Source organism: Leptopilina boulardi, unplaced genomic scaffold (assembly GCF_019393585.1).
Source record: "Leptopilina boulardi isolate dan_hultmark-lab unplaced genomic scaffold, ZJU_Lbou_2.1 LbouV2_121, whole genome shotgun sequence".
Lineage (NCBI taxonomy): Eukaryota > Metazoa > Arthropoda > Insecta > Hymenoptera > Figitidae > Leptopilina > Leptopilina boulardi.
Window position 1 is genome coordinate 1093552 of NW_026137665.1, and position 15356 is coordinate 1108907.

At 20.6% G+C, this 15356-nt stretch overlaps 2 protein-coding genes across 8 annotated transcripts in view; both read right to left on the reverse strand.

The window, feature by feature from the left end:
- On the reverse strand, positions 1–10496 carry LOC127286088 (DNA repair protein Rev1). The gene is made up of 6 exons (XM_051312386.1): positions 10113–10496; positions 7609–9244; positions 3911–4352; positions 699–1869; positions 337–479; positions 1–164 (listed from the first exon to the last, which is right to left on the reverse strand). Exons 1-6 carry the CDS (start codon positions 10158–10160, stop codon positions 8–10), a joined length of 3597 nt encoding a protein of 1198 aa, XP_051168343.1. The 5' UTR covers positions 10161–10496; the 3' UTR covers positions 1–7.
- Positions 10497–11574: 1078 nt separating this feature from the next.
- LOC127286141 (protein bric-a-brac 1) overlaps positions 11575–15356 on the reverse strand; it is a 108732-nt gene continuing 104950 nt past the window's right edge. For all 7 annotated transcript variants that reach the window (XM_051312463.1, XM_051312468.1, XM_051312456.1 and 4 more), the window contains one exon: positions 11575–13972. In XM_051312463.1, the coding sequence (XP_051168420.1) occupies positions 13765–13972 (208 nt within the window). In that variant the 3' untranslated portion in view covers positions 11575–13764. The remainder of the gene's footprint in view (positions 13973–15356) is intronic.

Below are 15356 nucleotides of genomic sequence, written 5' to 3' on the forward strand. Positions count from 1 at the left end.
CCGAAGGTTAACATATATTGTCACTCCTGCACTTGTGAAGATTGCATCTGATCGTTGGTATCATTAGACTGCTCTTATACTCGATTTGCATATAATGTTGAACATGCTCCACTATTTTTCTGTATGCCTCATGCCAAACGCAATTTCCAGATTCTGTTATACATCTAAATGAGAAGGAAACAATTGATGTAATTTTTTGATCATGATACCATGTTTCTTTTTTTTAAAAAATTACAAAAGAAAAAAGACCCTCAATCTCCATAAGTGTTCTTTTTATAAACTTCCGTTGCAAAAAAAAAAAAAGAAAAATTTTCTAAACTCATGACATTTTCTCACCTGTGCATGCATTTTAATAAAATATGTAGATCCTCAATCAATTTTTTTCCTGGAAGCATGCTCAAATATGTGGCTAGTGATAAAATGTCTATTTCATTTACAAACACCGAATTGGAAACCCAACTTTGTATCTGCATTCTGATCTGCAATTTTTATATAAAAAAATTCGTTACGTGTGAGAAGAAAAAAATACTCTTACTTAAAAAAAAAAAAAAAAAGGAAAAAAATACCGTTAATTAAAAAAAATACTCTCTCTTTTTAATTAAGGCATGTGTAGATAGCAGAGCATTAAAAAAAAACAACAAAAATAAACATTAATATTAAATAAAAAAAAAAAATTATTAATAAATTAAATTTATTACCTGATCAGTTGACAGATCAAACATACATTTAACAAGTGCGCTCAACGCTTTCTCTTGACCTTGACTTTTCACATCATTGTCAGAAAATGATCTTACGTGTGAAATTATAGCAATCATTTCTCTGTCTTCGTCTTCTTGTTTTTTATCCATATTTAAAATATTTTCTTCTTCTTCTTTTTCTTCTCTGAATATTTGTTGAATTTTTTTTTCTTCAATTTCATTACGAATTAGCGGCATTGAATTACTTTTATAAACAGTATTTTTTGGTTTTCTACCTCTTTTTGATTTTAAATTTCCCTTTGATTTTGTTGAAATAATTTTTTTCTTTTCGGCATTATTTTTTTCACGTCTTTTAATCATACAAAACATTTTTACATCATCTTTCATGTCGTCTGGTAAGGCTGCTAAAAATTCGGGATCAACTTGTGAAAATGAAAAATCTCTCTCGTCAGTTAAATAATTTGATGTTTTGTGAAATTTTGTTTCAATATTATTTGATTTTGAAATCTCATCGTTTGATTTAATTTTGGTCAATGGTGGGGTTTCAGATTTTTTGTTAGATTTATATTCGTTTAGAATTTCATTTCTTATATCCTCAGGCAATTCTACAAGAACGGACATGTCCACTTCTTGAAGTGGTGGCAATTCAGCTTTTCCCCTTGGAATATTTTTTCTCTCTTTAAAATATGACTCTTGTTTTGTTTGAATTATTGTTTTTGTCGAACCTTTAGATTTCTCTTTTTTTTCAATTTCATTGGTTTTTGATTTAATTGACTTGCTGCTGGCTTCAATTTCTTTTCTAATATCTTCGGGCAATTCATTTAAAATTGAATCATCAATTTCTTGCGATGGTAAAATTATTTTATTCTCAAAAGAAGAGGAAGAAGATTTAGTTTGAAAATTAGATTTTTTAGAAATTGTTTCATGATTTATGAGTTTGGGAATATTTTTTGTTTCATTTGAATCGATCTTATTTTTGTTAGATTCTAAAATTTGTTTTGATTCATTAATGTTCGTTTCAGAAATTGATTGTTTGGCTTTTTTAATGAAATTCACCAAACAATTAGTGTTTGACTTGTGTTTCATTATTTCGAGTCTTGATATTTGAATTCCAATACCTCGAATATCTTCTGGTGTTTGTTGCATTTGATTCCATAGACTAAGAATTTCTCTGGAAAAAATAGTTTTTATTTGATATACAAATAAAATTCAAACTTAATTTTTTAATTTTAAATCCTTTGAATAATAAAAGAAAAATATAACAGTACATAATTTCCTCATATTTTTTAAAAAAATATCAAAATTTATGAATTTTTAAATAAGGAAATTACAATCTTACTTCGATTGTACAATACTATTGCGATTGCTAATTACAATATAATTTTATTTTCAACATAATTAATGAAATAAATTATAAATTAAATATAAACAATATTTATATTATTATTCTTACAAAATAAAAATATAATATTTTTATAATTATATCGAAAAATAATTTCACAATAATTGTTTCAAAAATTCACAAAAGATTCTCATAATTTTATTTTAAAGAAATAATTAAAAAAAAACACTTTTTTTCCGACTTTTTTGACTTATTTTAATAAAATGCAACTTTTTAGACTTTTTTTTTACATTTAAAAAAAAATTTAAACAAAATACGTTTTTTTAGTACACAATGCAGATCTTCTTTATTTCAATTATTTAACAAAATTTTAACTAAAATTCTTCACTAAATTCATTATTTTTAATAATTTTAATGAAATTCTTCACAAATTCAATTATCTTAAACTATTTTTCAATTAAAATTTTTATGGAATTTAATAATTGTTTATAATTTTAAAAAAATTAGCAAATAAAATTATCAAAAAATTTTAATTCAAAATCACTTTAAATTTAATTATTTCAATTATTTTTAATGATTTTTATAAAAAAAATGAAGAAATTTTTTTTTTTTTTTCTTCGAAAATTCAATTATCTGAAAGCATTTTTCAATAAAAAACTTTTGGAATTCAATTTTTTATGTAATTTCTAATTAATTCTTCATCAACAGAAATCACTAGAAATTTCTACTATTATAATTATTGTCTGAAATTTAACACAATCTTTTAAAATTCAATTATTTTAAAAAATTTCAATTTAAAAGCTTCTAAAATTTACTTAATTATTTCTACAATTTTTTGATATTTAATAATTTCACTTATAACTATACTGAAATTCAATTATTTTTAATGATTTTTATAATATTCTTCGAAAATTCAACTATCTGAAACCATTTTTCAATTAAAAATGATTTTCAAATTATTGTATTTTTGTCTGCAATTTCTAATAAATTTTTTAGTAACAAACACCATTTTTAACTAAAATTCTTCACTAAATTAATTATTTTTAATAATTTTAATGAAATTCTTCACAAATTCCATTATCTTAAACTATTTTTCAATTAAAATTTTTATGAAATTTAATAATTGTTTATAATTTCAAAAAAAGTTAGCAAATAAAATTACCAAAAATTTTTAATTCAAAATCACTTAAAATTTAATTATTTGCAAAAATTTCAATAATTTTTCATGATTTTTATAAAATTCTTTGAAAATTCAATTATCTGAAAGCATTTTTCACTTAAAAAGATTTCAAACTATTGTATTTTTGTCTGCTATTTCTAATAAATTTTTTAGTAACAAAAATCATAAAAAAATTTTAATTAAAAATCACTTGAAGTTCAATTAATTTCAAAAATCTAAATTGTAAATCTTTGAAAATTCAATTACTTTTAAAAAATGTTATTTAAAATTATTTGATAAATTATTTTTAGTTCTGTAAAATTTAATTATTATCTGAAAATTAACAAAATAAAAATAAATAAATTTATATATATATATAAATAAATAAATAAATAAAATCTGTTGAAATTCAATTATTTCTAAAAATTTCAACTTTAACTCTTCCAAAATTATTATTTAAAAAATTTTTTTTTTAAATCTATAAAATTTGATTAAGTATTGCCTGAAATTTTTTTGACCATCAAAACTAAAAATTATATACAATTGAATGCAAATAAATGTGCAAATGGAATTTTTCGATTATTACATAATATTTTTTTTTAGTTTTTTTAAAAAAGACAAATTCTGACATTCGACTTTAAAAAACAAAAAAAATTAATTTTTGATTTACCTATTTTTTTTTCTAAAAATTTAATGAAAATTGAAACATACTTGGTAATAATTGTTTGTTCATCAACAGCGGCAATAAAATTCTTTGATTTAGTAAAATAATCACAAAGTCCATGACCCATAAATTTGGCTGTTTCTTTGGGTGCTTCTTTAGCACGAACCATTAATTTTAAAGTTAAACATCTTCCCTTTGCATTTGCATTTTTAAGACGTGTACAAATTTCCAAAGATAATTTCTTTAAAAATTCTTCAGCATCCAAATGATTTTCAAAACGAATTCCATAATTTACTTCGGCAGAGACAGATTTTCTCACATGTTCCATATTTAATTTTGAATTATCAATTCCTCGACACATATTGTACAATAATTCACCAGTTTTCTTTCCAAATTCTTTTTGCAAATATGTAATTTCAAATGTTTGAAGATCTAAACATGTTTTCACTTGCATTGCATTTAATTTACTTGTCGTTGAATAACCAACACCTAAATAAAATTAATATAATAATTTTTAAAAAATAAATAAATAATGAAAAAATTAGAAAATTTTTTTATAAAACAATAAAGAAAATCCATAAATAATTTACATATGATTTTTGGACAATAATTAATTTTTTCTTTATGTTCAACTTTTCTAGACTAATCAACAATTCTTTTTATGGACAATAAATAATAGACAATCAAATGTAAAGAAAAAATTTTTATTGATGGTTCGAAATTTGGGCAAATTAAATTTTAGATAAATTGAAACGGATTATTTGTAAATTAAATCAATTAAAATTTGGATAATTTTAAACTTAAGTTAATTAAAATTTGGGTAAATTCTAAATTGTATTCTTTGGTAAAAAAAAAAATTGAAATTCGGATAATTTGTATCTTAAATCAATTAAAATTTGCATTAATTACAATTCGGATAATTTTAGATTACAATCAATTAAAATTTCGATAAATTTAGACTTCAATCATTGAAATTTAGGAAAATTGGATAATTTTAAACTTAAATCAATTAAAATTTGTACAAATTGAAATTTGGGTAAATTAAAATTGAAATCAATCAAATTCAAATAAATTGAAATTCGGATAATTTAAATTTTAAATCAATTAAAATTTTGGGAAAATTGAAATTCAAATAATTTTTAACTTAAATCAATTGAAGTTTGAACAAATTAAAATTCGGATAATTTGCAATTTGAATTCCTTAAAATCTGAATAAAATAAAATTTAATTAAATTGATATTTGGATGAATTAAAATTTGAGAAAATTCAAATTTGGATAAATTGAATTTTAGATTGACCGAATGAATTTAAATGTATAACGATTACAATTTTTATTAAATTTATTAATTTGTTGTAAATAATTTTTCAAATTGATGAAAGATTTCGATAAATTCAAGAAAAAGTCAATTGAATCATTTATAAAAAACAAAAATGAAAATCTGTAAATTATTAAAATAGTTGACAAAATTTTTTAAATAAGTGAAGAAGGTAAATATATAATAACGTAGAATTCTTTATACAGGCAAAAATTGTTAAAACTTTTTTACACAAACAGAAAGTATACAATTGACTTTGTAAATTTATTCAATTTTCCACAATTTCCCTATAAACAATTTTTTTTTCCTGTCAAAATATTTTTCCCTAACTTATTATTACTTTCAGTTTATAAAAAAATTAAATATTATGAAAATAGTGGAATTTACCAAAAAAAAAATGTATTAAAAATAATAATTTAATTGTAAAATAATTGAATTTTACAATAATTATGAAAATATAACATTTTAAAATAATTGAAATATAATTGTTTAAATAATAATATAATTATAATAAATATGGAATTGATTATTAAAAAACGTAACAATTTTTTTTAAACATAAAATTTCAATTTTTCTTTAATCAATTTTTTTTTAAATATATTGATATTTTTCATTAGTGATTTAATAGTGTTAATTAATTTTTAAATAAATTTTTTAATTTATTAGAATATTATTACATATTAAATGATAATAATGAAATTAATTAATTATTATTAATTTTTAATTAATTTTAATTAATTATTAATTTTTTCAAAAATACGACTTTTATCGACTTATTTTAATAAAATGCGAAATTTTTTTTACATTTGAAAAAAAATGTAAATAAAATACATTTTTTTAGTATAAAATGTAGATCTTCTTCAGATCTTCTTCAATTCAATTATTTAACAAATTTTGAACTAAAATGATTCTTCACTAAATTAATTATTTTTAATAATTTTAATGAAATACATCACAAATTCAATTATATCAAAATTATTTTTCAATTAAAATTTTTATGAAATTTAACAATTGTTTATAATTTAAAAAAAAATATCACAATAAAATTGAATTATTTTTTAAAAATTTCAATTCAAAATAAACTAAAATTCAATTATTACCCAAAATTTTAATTCAAAATCAATTCAAAATCCAATAATTATCAAAAATTTTCAATTTAAAATTTAATTATTTACCAAGTTTTCAATTTAAAATGAAATAAAATTCAATTATTTTCTAAAATTTCTATTCAAAATTAATTATCCAAATTTTCAATCAAAAATGAACTTAAATTAAATTATCCAAAATTTCAATTAAAATTCAATTATTTCCCAAAATTTTCAATTCAAAATGAACTGAATTTCAATTATTTTCCAAATTGAAAATCAAATAAAATTTCATTATTCTCAAAAATTTGATGTCAAAATTAATTGAATTTTCAATAATTTGAATTTAAAAGCATCTAAAATTTAATTATTTCTACAATTTACCATCGAAAATTTTTTTTTTTGAAATTTAATAATTTCAATTATAACTCTAAGGAAATTCAATTATTTTTAACTATTTTCATAATATTCTTTGAAATTTCAACTATCTGAAACTATTTTTCAATTAAAAATGATTTTCAAATTATTGTATTTTGTCCGCATTTTCTAATAAATTTTTAGTGAAATCATCTAAAATTTTAATTAAAAATCACTTAAAGTTTCAATTAATTTCAAAAATCTCAATTTTAAATCTTTGAAAATTCAATTAAATTTAAAAAATGTTTTCCAAAAATTGTTTGATAAATTATTTTTAGTTCTGTAAAATTTAATAATTGTTTGAAAATTAACAATATCTTTTAAAATTTAATTATTTCTAAAAATTTCAACTTTAACCATTCAAAAAGGATTATTATTAAAAAAAAATTTTTTTTTTTAAATCTGTAAAATATTTTTGTTAAAATAAAAAACAAATCCACTTTTTTTGGAATATAAATCGACTAAAACGACTTTTTGTGTCTTTAAGTTGATTCGAGGCCTGTGTTTTTATAATTAATATTTAATAGGTATTCGTTGGCCCCTGGTACCTTAAAAATTAATTTTTTTCAAATTACTATCTTGTACGAAATTTCCTGGCGTATCTTTTTTCTCATCATAAATTTTTTGTATTTGTATACAATTTTTGAATGAATATACAAGTTTAAAAAAAATTTCGTTGGTAAACGTTGTGTACTTCAGCTTCGTGAATTGAATTTTCGAATTTGGAATTTTAAAGAAACTTATGCCGAAATTTGGAAACACAATTATACAACTTTGGCAAAAATGAAAGAAAGAAATGTCAAAATGTGACACGTCATAAGATTACTATTCAAAAAAACACGTGAAATCAGAAAAGGCCAACTTTAAGTTAGGACAGAAGGACAGACCAAGCATTTTATTATTATATAATTTCTATATATAATTCACCTGGTAAATCCTTGACATTCAATGTTCCAACATAATTTAAAACAGAATCCTCCGTCAAATGAAATTGACCATCAGGTTTTGCTTTTTTAGTAGCAAGTCTTGCCTGTAATTTATTTGCTCCAAAACCCGTTGAAACTGGACATCCAGTTTTTTCTTTAATCTCCCTTCTAATAAATGTTGCAAATTTTGATGATGTAATATTTGCCTTAGAAAGAATTTTCGAACAATCCACATACATTTCATCACAACTAACAGCTTCAATGTCAAGTGTATATGAAGCAACAGTATCATAAAGTCCATAAGAAACTTCCTTGTAACCATCAAAATCATATTTTATTGTTTTTAAATTTGGACAAAGTTTTAACGCTTGACCCAAGAACATACCATTTTTTAAACCAAATTTTCTTGCCTCATACGAGCATGAGGCAATTTCTGAATAAGAACCTTCTTGATTTTCATTTGTTTTATTTCCCTTAGCATGTGTAACAGCAACTGGTTGATCTTTTAATTCAGGACGATTTCTAATGCCAACAGAAACAAAAAAACAATCCATATCAATGTGCATTATTATATTTTCTTGTAGATTTTCATTTGGACTCGAGTCAGTTGCAAATATATCATCATCAGAATCAGAATCGATTTTAGTCGATGGTCCAGGTCGATTCAATTTATTCTCCACTATTAATCGTTCGAGACCGGGAAAATGTCCCTTATTTTTTTCTCTCAATTCATTAATATAATCCTTAAATGTTGCACCCATTGTTGCAATATGATGTAAACGTGAATTATTATAAAATTCAGAGATAAAATCCGAATTTTTCGAACACATGGAAGATTTATTTTTCATTGCAATTTCTTTAGTAGAACTTTTCACATTAATTGATGATTTTGAAATTTCAGATATTTTATCATTTGATCTATTTGAAAATTCAGGATTTTCTTTTTCCATTGAATTTTCAATAATTGTCGATTGTAAATTGTCCGTTTCTGATTTTGAATTTTCAACTATTATTCTCAAAGAATCTTTACTATTTACATTTGGTGTTGAAGTTTGGGCAGATTGGAAATTTTTATTAGAAAATTCTTCCACATTTGAAAGTCTACTGTGAGAATTATTTTGAGAAATATCGTTTGAAATTGTTTTACAATCATTGTGAATTGAATTATTTTCATTCAATTGAAGGGAAGTTGATTTCAAAGAATTTGTACCGTTGACAATTGATTTATTTGGACTTGATTTGAAAATATTAAATAATTGAGGTTGTGATTTTGTATTTTGTGAATAGAGTAAATAGTTTCGAAAATCTAAAATTTTACCAGCTTTTATGCTATCAGTAATCCAAGTGGGTTTACAAAGTGGTAGTGGATTTTTACTTTTCATATACATAACTATTTTTGAATATGGCAAATTTGAGGCAATTAAATGTGTTGTTTGTTTAGATCTTAAATATTGATGATAAACACCACCGTGTTGTAACATTAATCGTCTTAGAACATCTGCCGTTGGTTCTGTATAACCATTTACAAATATTGCAACACCTTTAAATAATGTTGTTGATGTATTTTCATATTCTATTTTTGCATCCGTTTGAAATTGTTCTTCGAGTTTTGCTTTTTTTGCTTCCATATAGCCACCCTAAATTTATTTTTAAATTAGTAATTAGACAATTAAATTTTCTAATTAAAAATATTAATTACTTAAATCAGTTTAATTATTAAAAATTAATTTATTATTATTAAGGGAGAGGAACCAGTGAAATTTTAACCTTTTGAAATTTTTGTTGTTTTAGAAAATTTATTTAAAAAATTTAAGAATTCATTTAATTATTGAAATTTTTCAAAATTTTTTTTTTCGATTTTTTTATATGCTTTTTTCATGATTTTCAACAATTAAACATACGAATTTTGAAAAATTATTATTATAATAATAATATAATAATAATAATATAATAATAATAATAATTATTATTTTTTTAAATTAAAATTTTGAAGAATAAAAAAAAATTTGTAAAATAGTTAAAAATTACTTTTTTTTTTTATTTTTCACAGTGAAATGTAATTTCAGGTTCTGAAAAAGCGCCAAAAAGATTGTTTACCGGATTAATTTTGATTGATTTAAATTTTACTGGTGATTCTTTAAAAATTTAACTTCTTTCACAATTTTGATTATTTTTCATCGTCGAATTTTTTTTCGGCTTTTTTCATGATTTTGAACAATTAATTGTATGGATTTAAACAAAAATTTTTTTTTTTTGCAGAAAATAAAATTTCTAAAATGAACAAAAATAATTTTTTTTTTAAATCTTAATATTATTTAATTTTAGATTCTAAATAATACCAGAAAAACAAATTTACACCCCTTAACAATAATTTCGATAAGCTGAAGTTTTACTGGTCCCTTCTCTTAATTAACAAATTTTGTAATAGAACTCAGGAAAAATTTGTAATTCTTCCAAAAATTAGTTTATTCAAAATATTACGATAATAAAACTATTTTTTCTTACCCAACTTTCGAAGACATCCTCTGCCCATTGTTTTGTTTTTTTTGCCATTATTTTATTTTTCACATTAACACCTTTTTATTATAATTGGAATAATTTTTTATTCAACAATAGAATTATTTTATTCACATTGTTAGCATGATATTATCACTTGCTAATTTTAGTTACTTTTAGGTTAGGATACAATTTCTTCGATTTCTTTAAAATTCTTTTTAAATTTTGATTTTTAATTTAAGGTTTATAATTATTTAAAATAATTCTTTGCAAAGTAATAGAAAAATTTGTTTCATTAGTTATTGCATGCAATTATTATTCAAAAAATGTGTTTTTTTTTTTGCTTTGTTTTGACAGGTGTAAGCGGAATCTCGATCTGAAATAGTCGAATTAATATCTCGAAGAGGGCAATCGAAAAAACTCGAAATAAATGAATCCAATTGGTTAAAATAGCGCGCGCTTATTTTTAAATAATATAAAATTTAAGTTTATACATTTTTTAAAATAATAATTGTATCTCGTATCATAATTTTTTTTTTGAAAAATTTAATTTTTACTTTTTTTCCCCTCAGTTTCTTAATTTTGCGCTTAAAATTTTGTCTTCATTATTTTTTTTTCTTTTTAAATAAAAATTAAATCACAAATTTCTAAATTTTTCCAATTATTTGTTTTACTAATTTTTTAAATAAATTTTTGTCATAGAAAAATATAAGTATTAATAATCATTTATTTAAATTTAAATTTTATTGAATAAATAATTAATTTTTCAACACCGAAAAAAAATAATAAAGTAATTTAAAATTTTTTAATAATTATAAAATGAGACTTAAAATAATCAAAAATTAATTAATTCAAAAAAAAAAAACTTTGGAATGAAAATATAAATAATTTTATTGGAATTATAATTAAATTCTTGATATGTTTCTTCTATATTCTTTTTCTTTTTTATGTAAAAAAAGGACATTGCCCATTTAATTGATAAATAAATAAATAAAATTGAAAATAAAAGAATTGATAAATTTTGAATATTATTAATAAAATTTGTAAATAAAAAAAATTATCAACTTAAATGTAAAAAGATAAAAAAATAAAATTAATATATATTTCTAAATTTTTTAGTACAAATTTATAACAAATTATAAAAAAAAATTGTTTAGTTATCAAATATAATTTATTAAATAAAAATCATTTTAAAAAAATTTTATCAAAAATTAAATTTTAATGTCTAATAATTGAATATAAAAATTTCAAAATTATTAACTAAAAACAAAATAAAAATTATTTAATATTTTAATGAAAATTTATTTAAATTGTTGAATTAAAAATAAATTAAATTAATCAAATAATTTAAATATTTCTAAATTAACTGGAATAAAGTTTTTATTTCTTTTTCGTTTACCAAAAAAAAAAGTTTTTAAAAAAAGGGAAACAAGACAAGAAATTGTTATAATGGAAAAGAAGAACGACAAAATACAGTTGCATTAATTTTTAATTTAAAATATATAAACTGTACATATATTTATAGATAATATGTATTTATACTTTATATACTTTTTAGGTGATGTAGTAGTTTGTTGGTATGATAAATTAATTAGTGTGTGTATGAAGTAAATATACGCGTGGCAATTGAGCAGCGAAAAGAAAAATAATTTCCAATTTTTTTTCTATTATTTTGGAAAATTAATAAAAATCCTTTAATATCAATCACACTGCTCATATCAGCCGAATTATTATCTAAATTTCAAAAACAATCACTTATTAATATTATCGTACCCTACTCAGTCCATTCTAAAATGAACAATAAAATAAACTGTTCATTTATGTAAGTATATATATATATATATTTTTTTTTTCATAATAATAAAAGAATTCGTAAAAAAAGAAATTACTTATTCTTTTCTTTTCTATTATATATATATTTTTTTTTATGAGCGAACTTAAAAACCTTTTGGTTTTCTGGCATTATCACTTATAGAAAAAATAGGACATATAATTTTGTAGACTTCATTTTTTGATTATTACTACATTTGTTTGTTTGTTTGTTTTTTTTTCATTTTGTATTTATATAACAATAATAATTATTTTATATAATAAATTAAACTGTCGTTTGATATTAAACTATATTTAAAGAAAAAATCGCATTAAAGAAAACTTAAATCATGGATTATTAATAATTTTCTATGATAAGGCTCTAGTACGCCATTTTTCACCATGAATGAAAAAGAAAAAATGTATCAGTCTTTAAAAAGAAAATTTATACTGAAATATTTGTCAAAAGTCTAGGAATTTAATGTCCTATAAGAAAAACACTATTTAAGGGGAATTTCAAGATATTTAAAAATTTTACCACAAAAAAAAAGAATCTTATTTGTGATTTTCGATTTTATAAAAAATCGAGCTCTCATTCCCCTCATTGTTATTAAAAAAAAAAAAATAAATGAAAATGATAATCAACAAAAAAAAAAACTTATAATCAATAGACAGCCATAAAGTTATTTAAAAAAATTATATATATAATTTTGTAAAAAAAAAAAAAATTCTAAATATTTACAAACAGAACTATATAAAATTTCGCAGTACAATATAAGCATTATAATATGTAGAAACAAACTAAAACCTAGCAATTTTCTTTTTTAATCACACGAAAATAATTTTAATATACATTATTATTTGTATGCCATTAAAAATTTTTTTGACATTTATTTTTATATATAAAAAATAATAATTCAATTTTCCTTATATGTAATTATTACCAATCCACAATACTAAAAATGTAATCGTTCAAAAAAAAAAAAAAAAAAAAAAAAAAAAAAAAAAATTAACACGTGGACAATCTAAGCATATAGTTCATTTTTTTTGTTTTTTTTTTTCAATTTTTTAGAAAATTCGATTAATACTCATGGTGAAAAGATACACTGTCGCTTCTTATCCTAATGGTCACTTGGTTCCCTTACGTATGCAAATTTTTAATCATTTTTTTTTTTTTTTTTTTTTTGTTTTTTTGTCATTAATATATATGTAATTTAAGATTTTGAAAAACAATTATAATTTTTTCCCACCAAAAAATACATACAGTAAAAACTATTTTTAATTAACGAAAAATAAATTCAATAAAAAAAAAAAATGAGTAATTGAATAATATTTAACAATAAATAGAACGTTTTCAGACAAAAAAAATTGAATCTGTGAAAAACGATTATAATATAATATAATATAATATATGGAACATATTTGCAATAAGTTTTATCTGCTTGAAAAACATGTATATAAAAATCTCGTGATGAGGAGAATGTTCTTAATAAATATTTGACCTATAATTAAATTTCACTTTTATAACTCCAAAATGACCCGCAGATGAAAATGAATAGAATATACATAAATGTGCGTTTCTCTTGGTTCATCTTTAATACTGCAAGATCGTCCTTTTTGTTATTATTATGATGATTATTATTATTATAATATTATTATTAATAATTATTATAATTATTATTATTAGTTGAATCTTTGATTCAAATATATATATATATATTTATACGCAATTGATCTTTGCTCGCTCGTATTTTTTGTTGATTTCAGTTTTTAAGTCAATATCAAATTCTTGACGATGAATTTGAAATTTGAGTTGAACTAAGTTATAAATAACCTAATAAAGAGGTAAATTTCAGCTACCCTGATAGGGCATTTGATCGGGAAGAGAAGATGAATGATTTTGACTTGGACTTTGATGATGATAATGTGGACTGCTACCGTCTTGTGACATTTCGTTGACTACTGGTTCTTCATATTTACCCCTTTTAAAACGTCCATATAATGACGAATATGGTAAATTGTAGTGAATAGCGGCTTGGTTTATACTCATATGACCCAGTCTGAAATAATAAAGAAGAAGGAAAAAAATTTTAAACAATTTTATAAATTAAAATCTTATATTAATATTTATTTTCACGTTTTTTTTCCCCCTTTTTTTCTAGTTCTATTCTTTGGAGTTGCCATAAGAATAAATTTTGCAATTTCCCTGATATAAAAAAATTTTCCATGACAAATTATTTTTTTTTAATGAAATTTCATAAATTTTAAAAGAAATCTAATAAGGTTACTGCCCGTATAATGTAAATAAATAATTTGAAATGAAATAAACACATTTTTCTACTGTATTTACTTCATATTAAATTATTCGATTGAAAAAAATTCGAATATTGTCAACTTCGATATTTTTGTATCTTTTTAAAAATTTCGCAAATTTTCCCAAAAGAAATAGAAACCACAGAAAACTATTAATTCTGGAGAAGAAATAAAAATACATAAATATGAACATGAAGAAAATCGAAAATATTTATTAACAAAATTTTTAAATTTCGAACAGTTTGAAAAATCCCGGGATTTTTTTTTTGTAACCGTTTTTCAATGACGGGACAGGACTTAAAATTTTTGTAAAAGAAAATAGTTTTTTTTTTAATTTCTCAAAAAAATATCGAAGGATATAAACAATAATACAAACAACAAATTTTTAACTAAAATTCTTCACTAAATTAATTATTTTTAATAATTTTAATGAAATTCTTTACAAATTCAATTATTTAAAACTATTTTTCAATTAAAATTTTTATGGAATTTAATAATTGTTTATAATTTTAAAAAAAATTAGCAAATAAAATTAGCAAAAATTTTTAATTCAAAATCACTTGAAATTTAATTATTTGTAAAAATTTCAATTATTTTTAATGATTTTTATAATATTCTTCGAAAATTCAATTATCTGAAAGCATTTTTCAATTAAAAACTTTTGGAATTCAATTTTTTTTAATGTGATTCCTAATAAATTTTTCATCAACAGAAATCACTAGAAATTTCTCCTATTATAATTATTGTCTAAAATTTAACACAATCATTTGAAATTCAATTATTTCTAAAAAAATTCAATTTAAAAGCTTCTAAAATTCAATTATTTCTAAAATTTTCCATCTAAAATTTTCTGAAATTTAATAATTTCAATTATAACTCTCTCCTGAAATTCAATATTATTTTTAATGATTTTTATAATATTTTTTTCGAAAATTCAACTATCTGAAACCATTTTTCGCTTATAAACATATTTTTCTCTATAATTTATAACAGATCTCTACTTAGTTTTTTATAGAATAAAATTGCCCTGTTCCCTTCACGTTTTGTTTAATAAAAAATTGGTTTAATAAAACTTCTTTTGAATACAAATTTTTGTTTAATTAAAATTCAGTGAACTAGAGAATCTATCAT